This window comes from Coregonus lavaretus (genome assembly GCF_964263955.1).
Source record: "Coregonus lavaretus genome assembly, chromosome: 10".
Lineage (NCBI taxonomy): Eukaryota > Metazoa > Chordata > Actinopteri > Salmoniformes > Salmonidae > Coregonus > Coregonus lavaretus.
The window spans coordinates 45,366,810-45,380,766 of record NC_139997.1 but is presented as its reverse complement, the minus strand read 5'-3'; the positions used below and the strand labels follow the sequence as shown (position 1 = coordinate 45,380,766).

At 45.7% G+C, this 13,957-nt stretch overlaps 2 protein-coding genes across 2 annotated transcripts in view; both read right to left on the bottom strand.

The window, feature by feature from the left end:
• Positions 1-1,243: 1,243 nt before the first annotated feature.
• Positions 1,244-13,957, bottom strand: part of LOC311136477 (histone-lysine N-methyltransferase SETD1B-A-like) — a 28,019-nt gene continuing 15,305 nt past the window's right edge. The window contains 12 exon segments of the mRNA XM_084170613.1: positions 1,244-4,271; positions 4,402-4,539; positions 4,668-4,787; positions 4,899-4,981; positions 4,984-5,023; positions 5,442-5,608; positions 5,830-7,173; positions 7,296-7,715; positions 7,829-7,910; positions 8,075-8,359; positions 8,504-8,683; positions 11,600-12,340. Coding sequence (XP_084026739.1) covers positions 4,098-4,271; positions 4,402-4,539; positions 4,668-4,787; positions 4,899-4,981; positions 4,984-5,023; positions 5,442-5,608; positions 5,830-7,173; positions 7,296-7,715; positions 7,829-7,910; positions 8,075-8,359; positions 8,504-8,683; positions 11,600-12,340 — 3,774 coding nt within the window. The 3' untranslated portion in view covers positions 1,244-4,097.
• LOC311135780 (histone-lysine N-methyltransferase SETD1B-A-like) overlaps positions 13,821-13,957 on the bottom strand; it is a gene marked incomplete at its 3' end in the record, with an annotated part of 3,062 nt that continues 2,925 nt past the window's right edge. Inside the window, exon 6 of the mRNA XM_084169823.1 lies at positions 13,821-13,902. Within this exon, the coding sequence (XP_084025949.1) occupies positions 13,821-13,902 (82 nt within the window). The remainder of the gene's footprint in view (positions 13,903-13,957) is intronic.

Genomic DNA, 13,957 nt, shown 5'->3' with positions numbered 1-13,957 from the left:
CCTACCTACGTCTGCCTAGGCTATACATGCTTCATCAGTCTTGGCATTTGTCAAGGAAATCCTTCAGCCGTTGTGACCAAATGTCAGGGGATTAAGATGAGACGTGGGAAATTCCTAAACAGTGAGATGTGTGTTGCTTCCCATAGCAGCAGCCCCCCCCCCCGTTTCACTCAGATACTGTATATTCTAACTGGTTAATGTATCGTTTTTATAAATAAAAAAGGATTGACCTCCCCACTTCAGGGCATTTGTACTCAGCCGCGAGATGGCAAGCTCTCCTCGCATCAATGTCACGTTATGTGACATTCATCATTAACGACCACTGGAAATGACACGCTACACTGACCAAACAGAGAAGGAAAAAAAGCTTGACATTCACTTTCCCAGCCCTTTTTGAGATTGGCATTTGCACAGAACCCTAAACACCGCTTAGCCCTGCCTCTTAGATTTTTATTTAGACTTTAATTAGACCTATTGAGGTGCTGTGCTTGTTTATTGGAAAATGATTTCGGCAACCATAACGTTCCTGACGTTTATTACAGGTTCACACACTGGTGAGTAACAGGTTTGTTGTAAATGTCCTTCATATTTTCCAAGGTAGGCAGCTGTTATTGCGCACATGCTGTTTAAGTGTGTATTGTGTCATGGAGGATAACAATGTACCCCTGCACATTGACTCGGTAATGGTACTGCTTGTATATAGCCTGGTTATTGTTTTTGTGTTACTATTTACTATTTTATTTAGCAAATATTTGTCTTACTTCTTAACTCTGCACTGTTGGGAATGGGCTCGTACGTAAGCATTTCACTGCCAAGTCTACAACTGTTGTATTCGGCGCATGTGACCAATAAAATGTGATTAGTTTTTTACTGACCATACCTTGACGCTATTGATAATATAAAGTGATTGACATCATACTCAGTCGGAGTCCCTTGCATCCCGATTGACACTGCCTGACTGCTTGAAATGGGGGAGAAATCACATAATTTGGTCCTGAACCCAACTGTAGCCTACACACTGACAGAAGGACATTGTTTATCCAAGGACAGTGTCTCCCCATTTCTGAATGTTGGTTTATTCATGTTGCTCATCGTGGGTGAAGTTATGCATGTGTTCTCCATTGAGGTTTCCAACATGAAGGAACCTTTATTTATTTACTGTACATAAAACTGGATCATCCAGTAATTGCTCTGTCCGAACACTGAAATGTAATGCATTACATTTAGTTAAATTAACTCGTAATCATTTGGAAAAAAAATGCCTTTATTTTCCATGATTCTTTTTCATAAATGTTTTGTGTAATAGACATGAGAAACAGGCTGGTGATTCCACCCCATTCCTATGCCATTTCTGCACCATAATGCTTTTTTCCCCCTTCTTCACACTGCAAACAAGTTTTCATAGAATTTACAACAGAAAATAAAAAATAAAGCTTGACACAAGCTGAAAATACTGCCACCAGCTCCACATTCACCAGCTCTGTCTGACACAGATCTCTCCGAGTTGTATTTATGTAGCAAATCCCCAGGAACAAAAATATATATATATTCACAGTTAAAGTATTGATATATTTTAAGATTAGAAAGGAAATGAAGACGTTTCTACAAGAAACAATCTTTCAAAGGGATGTGGAGATCTTTTTTTCTGTACAAGATGCACCTTTGCTTTAAATAAACAATTCAACCCTTGGAACATTTTTTTTTACAGATTCCTTTTTTTTTTTTTACTGATCCCTGAAAATACCACATTAAATACTGTGTTTTTTGTTTAAAAAAAAGAAAAAAAAAAAGATGCATCATTAAGTATTCTCCATGTGACAAAAAAAAAGCTTCAGGTCTTCTATACAAGTGATCCTGTACAATATAAACATCACTGTTACATTTTTTTATAAGCTATCCAACTGAATGAGAAGCAATTAATTACTTGGTCTTCAGAGTTCTGATTGGCTAGGAGGGCGTAAGCAGAAGTGCAAGCCTCTAGTGCATTCACAAATATTAATGATTCATGAAACTGAATGACAAGAGACAATACCCACGTGACAAACATACACAAACAGAAGATTGGAGCTTGGGGTTCTTAGTGTGGTGATGATTAGATAGAGCAAGATCTGATGGATTGTTTTATATTAGAAACACTTCTGTATGGCGAGTAGAACACTGAGCTATCTGTACAGTGAGGGCTGAAAAAGCACCATGAGGTGAGGACACCTAAACCAGTCATCAACACACCACCAGACCGTGAGGGAAAACAACACACGTACACATTCATGTCACACAATACAAACACATTCACACGGGTGAAAATAGACAGCATTTCATAAGTGCATGCGCATTAACACAGTTGCAAGCGGCAGCTTTCAGAAACACTTTTGCCTTGTAGTCATGAAAACCCCAGAAGCTTACACATGGATATGGCACTTATGATAAACTTCAATTCATAAACTGACTTCTTTTCTAGCCACATCCCACTCCCCATTTCAAGGCTTTTGTCAAGGTAATTATAATGTAAAAAGTTCCTGTTAATTGCAGTCTGTGTGCTTTCATAGAGAACATTGGAGTTCCATTTAGCTAGGTTTCACCTATATTTACTATCATTGTCATGTTGTCAACTTTATAGTGCATTGAATAAATGCTTTTCTCAAGATAAACACTGGAAATGCAGTGGGCATCGGTTTGGTTTCCAGACAGCATTGGATGAGCTTTAGGAAGAAAAGTATGCAAACCTAATAGTACTCGAGTTTGAATCGCTATTCACTCATCAGCTGTACTGATCTGAACCATTTCCTAGGACAGGCAGAGTCTTTTAAATGGTGAATCAGTTTTATAACCCTTCTACATGGGAACCTCAACAAGCAGTCTGTTGTGGATGGATGTCATGTTGGAGGTGAGAAGGCATCATAAAGTCAAAGCATTTCAATACAATCTGTATACTTCGATTAGCAGTCTCACTGTGCAGTGATAACTAAGTTTGTTATGGAAGGAATTATGTGCCTATGGTCGCTTTTGAAAACACTATACTACATTACAATACGGTGTAAAGGTTCAATTGTGTAAATACATTTCTACAGTACCCATCTTGTGTTCTTTTCCCCATTCACTATTTCTACAATACGGCCTACAGAGGGCAGCACATAGTATTTTTGGGGAAGACAAGACGGTAAGAGTAACATCAGAAATGATGGAAAAACCATTGGAATAAACCTTAATACCATTTGTAAATCTTTGAAAGCGTATTCCTTGATTTTGCATAAAGTAACAGACAGCAGCATACTCTATATTATTTGCTGGTATGAGCAGGTGTGGATTAATCTCCAGTGATATCCACGTTTGTGAATTGATGACACAATTAACCATTCTGTAGCTTAAATTATATATGTTTTCTGCATTTACTATAAAAACAAAGGGGTGTTAAGCAAGTGAAGGTATCCACGCAGGCTTCTCCTTGGGAAGCAAACCCATTTCTCAGGACCCCAAACCTACTTTCTGTCTGTGCCACTATGACCACCACATGGTGAAAAAAGTGTCGTCTCCCATGGGGGAGGCTGTGTCCCTCCCACAGCAACAAGTGTTTTCATTGTGCGTGTCAACAGTATCAATGAGCAGCTTATGGTGTGTGTGTGTGTGTGTGTGTAGGGGTAGAATGGGGGGTTACGTACCACGTGGTCTCCATAAAGCTTATGAAAAAAGTGGGAGTAGGTAAAACTGTATAAGCCAAGACCAGAAAGGGGGGAACCATGCTGAATGGAAGAGGGACAATTAAGAGTGCTGCACCAGGAAGCCAGATGGTACAGCATTGTGGAAATTCAAGGGTCACTGGGAGACTATTAGAAAACCCATGTTTAGTTCTGTTTTAAAGAGCACCTAGAAACATAAACAATCTTGAGTTAATATCTGTTCGTATAAAAACAGTCCCAGACAGGTAGCTGCACTGTAGCCAGACGATGGTTGGTTTTCATCCCTGGTTCTTCCACCCCTCCTCTTCTGTCCTTGTGTTTTTAGCATGCCGTCTCTGTGTGTGTCCAGGAAATGGGGACAACGTTTGTTGGGACAGTGCTTGTTGTTTTCTAGGAGGTTTGCCCCTTGGCCAGGGGCTAACGTTAGTTCAACGTTCCCCTACAGTTCTCTGCCCCACACAAGCAGGGGATCTTCTCATCCTCGATGGGGAACTTGTAGTCGTAGGTGATCTCCTCGTTGACATTGATGGGTTGTCGGGAGTAGATGACAATCTTTTTCTGTGACTCCACTGTGATCACCTTAGCGTAGCAGTTGGGCTGAGAAGAACAACACAGTGGTGTTAGCATCCATGTGTTTGCTAGCCTAGCACCGTGAAACTGGGTAGATTCATTGACATTGACTTGATTACGTTTTGCTCCAGCTCTTGAGAGGAGAAGAGACACTTACATTGCAGCTGTGGTTGATGAAGCGGGCGAAGTTGCCACACTTGGTGGCGTCTATGATGGTGTCATGGTCCACACGGAACATGTAGCTGCTCCCAATGCCCTCGTCCTCGTAACGCTTCTCCCTCATGTCAGCAATCACCTGGATACAGGATTGGATGGGTTTATACTCAGCCTGCTTAACACTCACCTGTATGGCATGATGTTTTGGATTTCCTATCTGTACATCACCTCCCTCAGACTGAGAAGAGAGTTGTGTGTTCTACTCACCTGTCTGATGTTCTGCCCCACGTACTCAATCACCATCTCATCAGCAGCAATTGGCTCCATAGCGAACAAGCCCCAGTCGTGGATGTGCGACTTACAGAACCGGATCTTCTTCTTACGGAACTGGGGAAGAGTGTAAAAAAAGACAAATTGAAGTGACACAGTATTGCATTGACACACGTACAGTGTAAAAGAACAGTAGTTTGTGTGTGGGCTGTGTTTGGCCTTTGGTACCTTCAGCTGGTTGAACTTGAGCAGGTCGCTGTCACAGCTGAAAGAGGACAGCAGGCGGCGCTGTTCAGACCGACGCTCAGAGCAGCTCTGGTGGAGACTAGGGGCTGTGCGGGAATACTCATGCCCTGGAAGGGGGGGGGGGGGGGGGGGGAGAGAAAGAGAGAGAGAGAGAGAGAGAGAGAGAGAGAAGAGAGAGAGAGAGAGAGAGAGAGAGAGAGAGAGAAAGAGAGAGAGAGAGAGAGAGAAAGAGAGAGAGAGAGAGAGAGAGAGAGAAAGAGAGAGAGAGAGAGAGAGAAAGAGAGAGAGAGAGAGAGAGAGAGAGAGAAGAGAGAGAGAGAGAGAGAGAGAGAGAGAGAGAGAGAAAGAGAGAGAGAGAGAGAGAGAGAGAGAAGAGAGAGAGAGAGAGAGAGAGAGAGAGAGAGAGAGAGAGAAATGAGCTCCTACTTCACCTTTAGACAAACACAGATGCATCAAGACACAAACAGATGAACAGACACCCTGCTGATGTGAACTCAAGCACATCAACCCACTGCTAAAACCCACCTGCATGTCTACAGGCCCCTCCTCCAGTAGGTGCTTGTTGCTGTTGAGGTATTTGATCTTGTCCTTCTTGTCGATCTTGTAGTAGCCCTCGCTACGGGCACAGCCAGTCATATGATCCCTCATGCCATCGTCCCTCCTCTTCCTCTTCACCGCTGGGATGTTGGTAGGTACAGGGGGAGTCAAGGGAACAAAAAGGCTTTTGGAGAAGGTAAGACCTAGGGTTGGTAAAACCATGACCAAGCATTTCTAATTTACTACTTTTTAAAATGCTTGATGACTGAGCAATACTAAAAGACCAGTAACAAAGGGACAATAAAGGAACAGCAATTAGTAATGCACTAGCAGTATATTGGCAGTAATATTAGTAACGGCCAGTAGTAAAGGATATGAGGGTGCTGGACCCACAGTGTGTCGTTGAGCCAGTCGTTGCCGTTGTCCTGCTGCAGCATCTTGTCGTAGGTGACCTGCAGGTGCCGGATGTCCTCCTCATCGATGCCGTCGTTCCAGATGTCGTACAGGATGGTCATCTCCTCAAACTCTGAGCGCGGAACGTAGTGGGGCCACGGTGGCGTGGTCACGGGGGAGTGGCTGGCCAGCAGCAGTTCTTCCCACCCTCGCCGCGCCTTACGGGCAGGCTTCTGCATGTGCTCCTCTTCGTTGTAGGGGAGGAACCGGTCATCGGGGGGCAAAACCGTATGCAGCTCCGTCTCCCCTACCCTGAAGTCCAGGCCCACTGTGGAGGAGTCTAGCCCAGCGCAGCTGGGGATGTCAGGAAGAGTGGCTGCAGCAACCGTGTCCGCAGAGAACTCTCTGAGCTGGGCATCATGAGGCAACGATGCGGGCATGGAGGTGGGAGTCACCAAGAGCTCTATAAACTCAGTCTTAGGAGAGGTCAGCGCTGCAGCCTTTTTACTCTTGGGTCGCCCAGGCTTCCTCTTAGGCGGGGTTGCGTCAGGGGGCACAGGGAGGTCTAAGACTGGGACAGCAGGCAGGTCTTTTGGCACGCTGGTTAAGGCCTCTCCCTGGAGGGAGCCATGGGGCAGGGTCTGGTTGGCCAAGGTGCTGAACAGCAGGCTTTCTGAAGAGGCTTTCCAGTGGATGGGCAGGCCAGCAGCCAGGGATGTGTGGTCTGGGAAGACAGGGGTGAAGGTCAGATCTCTACCGGGGGTTCGGGGGATACCTGCGCTCAGGACGGGAGACTGGGCAGGGTAGGAGAAGGGGCTGCCGGATATGTGGGGGGAGCCGAGGCTGGCCAGGCTGCTGCCAGTCAGAGGGGCATCACTGCCAGGCGTGACGGGCACGTTCTCTGTGCTGTTCTGGGACTTACCCAGGCCCCCTGCCCGGTCCATCAGGTCCCTGCCAGGGGTGTGGGGCACATCCTCGTCTGTGGACAGCCTGGCCCTAAATGGGAGGGGGAGGTCCGGCAGGGGGCCGGGAGGAGGCAGCAGCAGGGAGTGGCCCTCCATGGCCGGGGTAGTGGGGAGGGGGATGTGCATAGATGGGACTATTAGGGATCTAGGGAGGGCTGTGTCGGGCTCCAGGGATGCAGGAGCCCCTCTACCTGGCGTACAGGGCAGATCCTCGTCCTCTGTGGGGGCCTTGGGTCGAGTGTCCTGGTCGCTGTCAGCCAGGGAGCCTGTTGGCGTGGGCGGCCGCAGGATAGTAACATCGTCCTGGGGATCCATCTTAAATACAGGGATGGTGACTCCCAGGTCAATGTCTTGCTCCTCAGCTGAAAGACAACCAACATGTCAAGACAAACTGTCAGTTAAAAGCAATATGCAGAGTGCAACATCTGAAACGGAAACTGAAACATGAAGCTTGTGTGGTTAGGTAATAGGAGAGGGTTAAGACCTGGGACTCCTTTGGGTGAAGGGGGCCGGAGGTCCTCCAGGCTGGTCCGGCCAGGCTCCGCTGCCTCCTCCCCCTCACTGATGGCTCTGTGGTTGGGCTTGAGCTTCAGCCTCTCCCCAGGCCTCTGGTCCTCCTCTAAATCAGCCAGCTCTGAGGGCTCGTCCTCTGGGGGAGGACCTAGGGGCGTGCTGGGGGCCTTGGGCTCCACCTCCACCTCAGATGAGGACGACGAAGAGGAGGAGGATGAAGAGGTCCGAACTCGGTCCTCGTCTTTATCCGGTAGACTCTCCACGTCTACCGCCGCCTCCTCCTCCTCCTCCTCCTCCTCTGCCTCCTCTTCTGAACTGGATTCATATTCGGAGGAGTCCCCACTCGCAGAGGAGTCAGAGTCGACTTTAGAGGATGCTGAACTGGCAAGGTCTGAAGGAGCGAGGAGGAGAGAGAAACATAGAGATAGGACAATTACAGAGGCAGCGTTTACACACAGAGAACCAAATAACTAACTACGGTCATTGACATCAGCGTGTATTTACCCTCATCCGACGACTCAGATGATTCACCGTCACTGGATGAGGCTGCCTCATCTTCGTCATCATCCTCTTCCTCTCCACTCTCCTGAAAAGGTTCAATTCCAGAGGTTAAAAGCTATTGTAAAAAAAAAAATGGTTCTACAGTATGATGCCTCAGGTTGTCTTCTCCCAATGAGCTGAAGCACCTGTTGAAGGTTGTAGTGGTCAACATTTCATCTCCCATTCTAGGTAATTGGACTGACAGCTCACCTTGGCCGACGACAACCTGTCAGAGACCTCCGTCTCGTCAGGCTCCTCCTCCCTGTCGGACAGGGACTCCTCCTTTCCAGAGGTCTCTACCTTCTCCTCTCCCTCACTGTCCAGCTCCAGTGGCCGGGCATGTCGTCTCCGAGAAGCTGCACTGTCCTCGTCCACCCTGGACCCATCTTCTGGGAGCTCTGCTATGTCCTCCAGCTCATCATCCACCAGCGTGGAGGGCCGCGCTCGCTTAGTGTCCCCAGTGGAGGCAGCATCAGGAGGATCCTTCCTCTTCACCTGAACACACACAAACACATTCATAATCTCTCCCACTGATGTGACAAAGGCACTATGCCAAACATAAAATTATATAACTATTTTCCAAAGCGCCAGAGACCTTTAGACATATTCTTAGTCAATCCTAAAAGTGTCTGGTGGTACCTTGAAGGAGGGCAGGCGGATGGCTCCTCGGAGGCCGATGCCCAGGCCCATGCCCTCATAGCCTAGGCCCTCTCCCTTGTTCCAGTTCTCCAGTAGACTGGAGCCCATGGTCTCTTTGGGCTTGGGCTTCTCCTTCTCCTCCTCCTTCCCCTCGCCAGCCTTCACCGGGGTCAGGGACGCCTGGAGGATGAACAACAACATGGTACTCATATGAAAGCCTGTTAGCTATCTGGCTAGATAACGCAGGAGAACCTTTGGCTAGAATAGCCATGTCATTACAATTAAATGTCAGCCAGAGTTTGTGAAATAGCTAAGTAAAACTCAAATATTTCATCCATTTCAATTAACCAAACTCTCTAAATATATCGCTCTGATATGTCTACCTTGTTTTCCCCACAGTCCATCATTTCAACACATTCAAATAAATCTTCAATCATTACCTAGCTAGTGTGCATTCAACTTAGCAAATATTCAAGGTTAGCTGAGCTTTTCTGATTCAAAACATTCCAGGAGTTTTAAATGAGGCTTTCCTCCAAAACATTCTTTTGTATCCAAGCAACAATGACCACATTCTACCATTAGCATTAAGATTTAGGGAGATACAGTATATTTGAGCTAAACCAAAGTTTACAGGCCCATTGAGAGCATCCTGTCGGGCTGTATCACCGCCTGGTATGGCAAATGCACCGCGCCAGCAACCGTAGGGCTCTCCAGAGGGTGGTGCGGTCTTCCCAACGCATCACCGAGGACACACTGCCAAGAGCATCAACCACCCGAGCCACGGCCTGTTCACCCCACTATCATCCAGAAGGTGAGGTCAGTACAGGTGCAGCAAAGCTGGGACCGAGAGACTGAAAAACAGCTTCTATCTCAAGGCCATTCGACTGTTAAATAGCCATCACTAGCCGGCCTCCACCCAGTACCCTGCACTGAACTTAGTCACTGTCACTAGCAGGCTAACATCCAGTTACTCAACCCTGCACCTTAGAGGTTGCTGCGCTATGTACATAGACATGGAAAACTGGTCACTTTAATAATGTTTACATACTGTTTTACTCATTTCATATATATATATATATATATATATATATATATATATATATATATATATATATATATATATATATATATATATATATATATATATATATATATATATATATATATATATATATATACACATACTGTATTCTAGTCAATGCCATCCTATTCAACTATTGCTGTATATATACACTATTCTGTCCTGCGTATTGTACAGATATACTAAATATTCTATCCATATACTGTCCATAATGTCTATACATCCCATCACATATATATATATATATATATATATATATATATATATATATATATATATATATATATATATATATATATATATATATATACACACACACACACACACATATATATATATACACATACATACAGTGGGGGAAAAAAGTATTTAGTCAGCCACCAATTGTGCAAGTTCTCCCACTTAAAAAGATGAGAGAGGCCTGTAATTATCATCATAGGTACACGTCAACTATGACAGACAAAATGAGAAAAAAAATCCAGAAAATCACATTGTAGGATTTTTTATGAATTTATTTGCAAATTATGGTGGAAAATAAGTATTTGGTCAATAACAAAAGTTTCTCAATACTTTGTTATATACCCTTTGTTGGCAATGACACAGGTCAAACGTTTTATGTAAGTCTTCACAAGGTTTTCACACACTGTTGCTGGTATTTTGGCCCATTCCTCCATGCAGATCTCCTCTAGAGCAGTGATGTTTGGATGCAACTCAGCATTCTTTGTCCTCCAAACACGACGAGTTGAGTTTTTACCAAAAAGTTCTATTTTGGTTTCATCTGACCATATGACATTCTCCCAATCCTCTTCTCGATCATCCAAATGCACTCTAGCAAACTTCAGACGGGCCTGGACATGTACTGGCTTAAGCATGTCCAGGGCATTGTACTCCTGAGTGGCGCAGTGGTCTAAGGCACTGCATCGCAGTGCTAACTGTGCCACTAGAGATCCTGGTTCGAATCCAGGCTCTGTCGCCGCCGGCCGCGACCGGGAGACTCATGGGCGGCGCACAATTGGCCCAGCGTCGTCCAGGGTAGGGGAGGGAATGGCCGGCAGGGATGTAGCTCAGTTGACAGAGCATGGCGTTTGCAACGCCAGGGTTGTGGGTTCGTTTCCCACGGGGGGCCAGTATAAAAAAAAAATGTATTCACTAACTGTAAGTCGCTCTGGATAAGAGCGTCTGCTAAATGACTAAAATGTAAAATGTAAGCAGGGGGACACGTCTGGCACTGCAGGATTTGAGTCCCTGGCGGCGTAGTGTGTTACTGATGGTAGGCTTTGTTACTTTGGTCCCAGCTCTCTGCAGGTTATTCACTAGGTCCCCCCGTGTGGTTCTGGGATTTTTGCTCACCGTTCTTGTGATCATTTTGACCCCACGGGGTGAGATCTTGCGTGGAGCCCCAGATCGAGGGAGATTATCAGTGGTCTTGTATGTCTTCCATTTCCTAATAATTGCTCCCACAGTTGATTTCTTCAAACCAAGCTGCTTACCTATTGCAGATTCAGTCTTCCCAGCCTGGTGCAGGTCTACAATTTTGTTTCTGGTGTCCTTTGACAGCTCTTTGGTCTTGGCCATAGTGGAGTTTGGAGTGTGACTGTTTGAGGTTGTGGACAGGTGTCTTTTATACTGATAACAAGTTCAAACAGGTGCCATTAATACAGGTAACGAGTGGAGGACAGAGGAGCCTCTTAAAGAAGAAGTTACAGGTCTGTGAGAGCCAGAAATCTTGCTTGTTTGTAGGTGACCAAATACTTATTTTCCACCATAATTTGCAAATAAATTCATTAAAAATCCTACAATGTGATTTTCTGGATTTTTTTTTCTCAATTTGTCTGTCATAGTTGACGTGTACCTATGATGAAAATTACAGGCCTCTCTCATCTTTTTAAGTGGGAGAACTTGCACAATTGGTGGCTGACTAAATACTTTTTTCCCCCACTGTATATACACACACACACACACTCATATATATACACACCTATATACATAGCAGCTGGCTTTAAAGAATGACTCACCTTGGCTGAGTGTTCTTTCTTATCCCACCACTCGTCAAAGGCCCTAAAGGCTACCACCTCCACCATCTTACGGTTGAGGTCCCTCTTCATGATGGCCTTCAGCTCCTTGACGATGACCAGCAGCACTCCTTCCACGGTGGCCTTGTGAGGGTCCTCCTTAGCCTCGTAGCCCGGTGGAGGAACAGCAGGGTTGAACTTGGGCATGCTGGGGTGGGGCCAGGGTTGCTGCCTGTGGCCCCCTGCACTGGCAGCTGGGGTGCTACTCATGGACAAGGGTGGGTAGGGACCCCCAAACTGCATGGCTGCTGACCCGGCTGCAGCGGCCCCTCCTGCGGTCATGAATTGTGGGTAGGGATAGGGCCCCCGGGTCTGGGCCATGCGACTCAGCATTTGGGTCTGCATCTGGAAGGACATGTGAACGCTGCCCCACTGAGGCAGGCAGCTCATCAGCTCCATCTGCATCATGGGCACCATGCCATGGGGGTAGAGGTGAGGCAGCATGGGGTGGGGCACTCCAGGTGCCAGGTGTGGGCCCGGAACAGCAGAGAGGTGGTGTGGAAGACCGAAACCCGCTTGAGGGGGTAGAGGGGGGAACCCGGGGGGTGGGAGGGGCATGGACTGCATGGGGGACACAGCAGAGTTGACCACGATTCCCTTGACACAGTCGCCACTGTGCGTGGGCGTGCCTGGCATGTCGTCCTCATCCGAGATCTCCATGTCTTCCCCAGATGACTGATGGCTCTGTGTGGGAGAGACAGGACAAGGTGTCAGGACATCTCTCTACAATACATAACCTGATAGTCATATTGGAAGCATCCACATAATGAGCAAAGTTTCTAGCTTCTCTACACATCCCTATAATATCATAATAAATAGTCAACCCTGCCAGTCCCTTAAGTAAAGTCCAAACACAGGTTGTCTAACACTAACCTTGATATTAGTGTCTAAAAAGGCACTACTAGCATTTAGCAGCATGTGGTTATTTGCTAATCCTTCAAATCATGAACAGCTAATTATTTGAAGGATGAGCCAAGTCTAAATACGTTCAGCCAAGTGTTAGCACAAGTATTGATTTAATGCCCTTGAATAGCTGTGTGAAACTAACAAAAAAAACAATATCGCAGAGCAACCAGGCTATTGTCATAGATTCAGTAACAATTAATTCTGAATGAATGCTTACAAGCATGAATAATGACAAATTAATCCCACAGCCCATTAATCTTAGCTTTCATTGATACATCATATCTGGGTGGCAATGAAATCATGATTCATGAAACAATCAAAACCACAAAGACTCAAAAAGCCTGGGGAGTGGCGTGTGTGTGCCAAACTGGCCATTTTATTGAAATGTTTGCTTTGTGATAACATAAAACATACAGGGATGTATGGCCAATCCTGATTGTCAGGCTCAACAGAACCAGGAAGTGGTGAGTTGAGTGTTGAATGGGGCTAACAGCCAGCCTGGCAACTCGTCCCATGAGTGTTAGAAAGAGGAAGTGAAAGTGTTTTCTATTCTCCAACAGAAGAGTGAGTCAGGTTTCTCAGTCACAGCACTGGGTGTGGACCTACTATTACCAGGGCACAGGCTAGTTACAAACAGTGAGTAGTACCAAACATGAGGAAAATAACCGTTTACACATCAAGAGAAGAGTTACTTCCTGAAGTATTTTTCTTTGACTATCAAATATTAGTTGAACCGATAGAGGTAGCCTATTAGGCCCTAAAATTGTACTGCAACTGTACTGCCACTTACTTTGCCTGTCAAATTGATCTGGGATCAGGTTAAAACCTTTGCTTGACGTTTCTCTGATGCATGTCCCCAGTTTGGAGTTTTGGATGAAATGTGTTCTTGTGCCAGGTAGAGAATACACTAGCAAATAGCAGCTTTGCATCTATTGCAAAATGATTAATACATGGCTTGCAAACACAAAGCCATTCAAATAGAAAACAGATTTCAAAGTACATGACGAATGTATGAAGTGTATATTTTTATGAGGCAACTAGTTCTGATGGCAGGGGAAAAACACAACACTCAAATGTTCTGTATCACTCACTGTATGTTGTTGATAACTTCAAAGCATACCAAGACCCATAAAAACGGTCACTGATTTTGTCACTGTTTGCTGTGAAACCAGAATGAAACATTTCCTCTAGTAGTATACAGACAGAAGAATTAAACTAAAGGGAAAGTGCAGGCTTACTATCAGACACTGAAGCCTGTTCACTTCCTGTTTACTTCCGGTGCCCCCACTGCAGCTGCCAAATAGATCCGGCTGCAAGCAGACATCTCCACAGCAATACTCCTACTGTGGCCAATAACGTGTAATGTATGGAATGGAGTATCTGTTCTCCATTTCC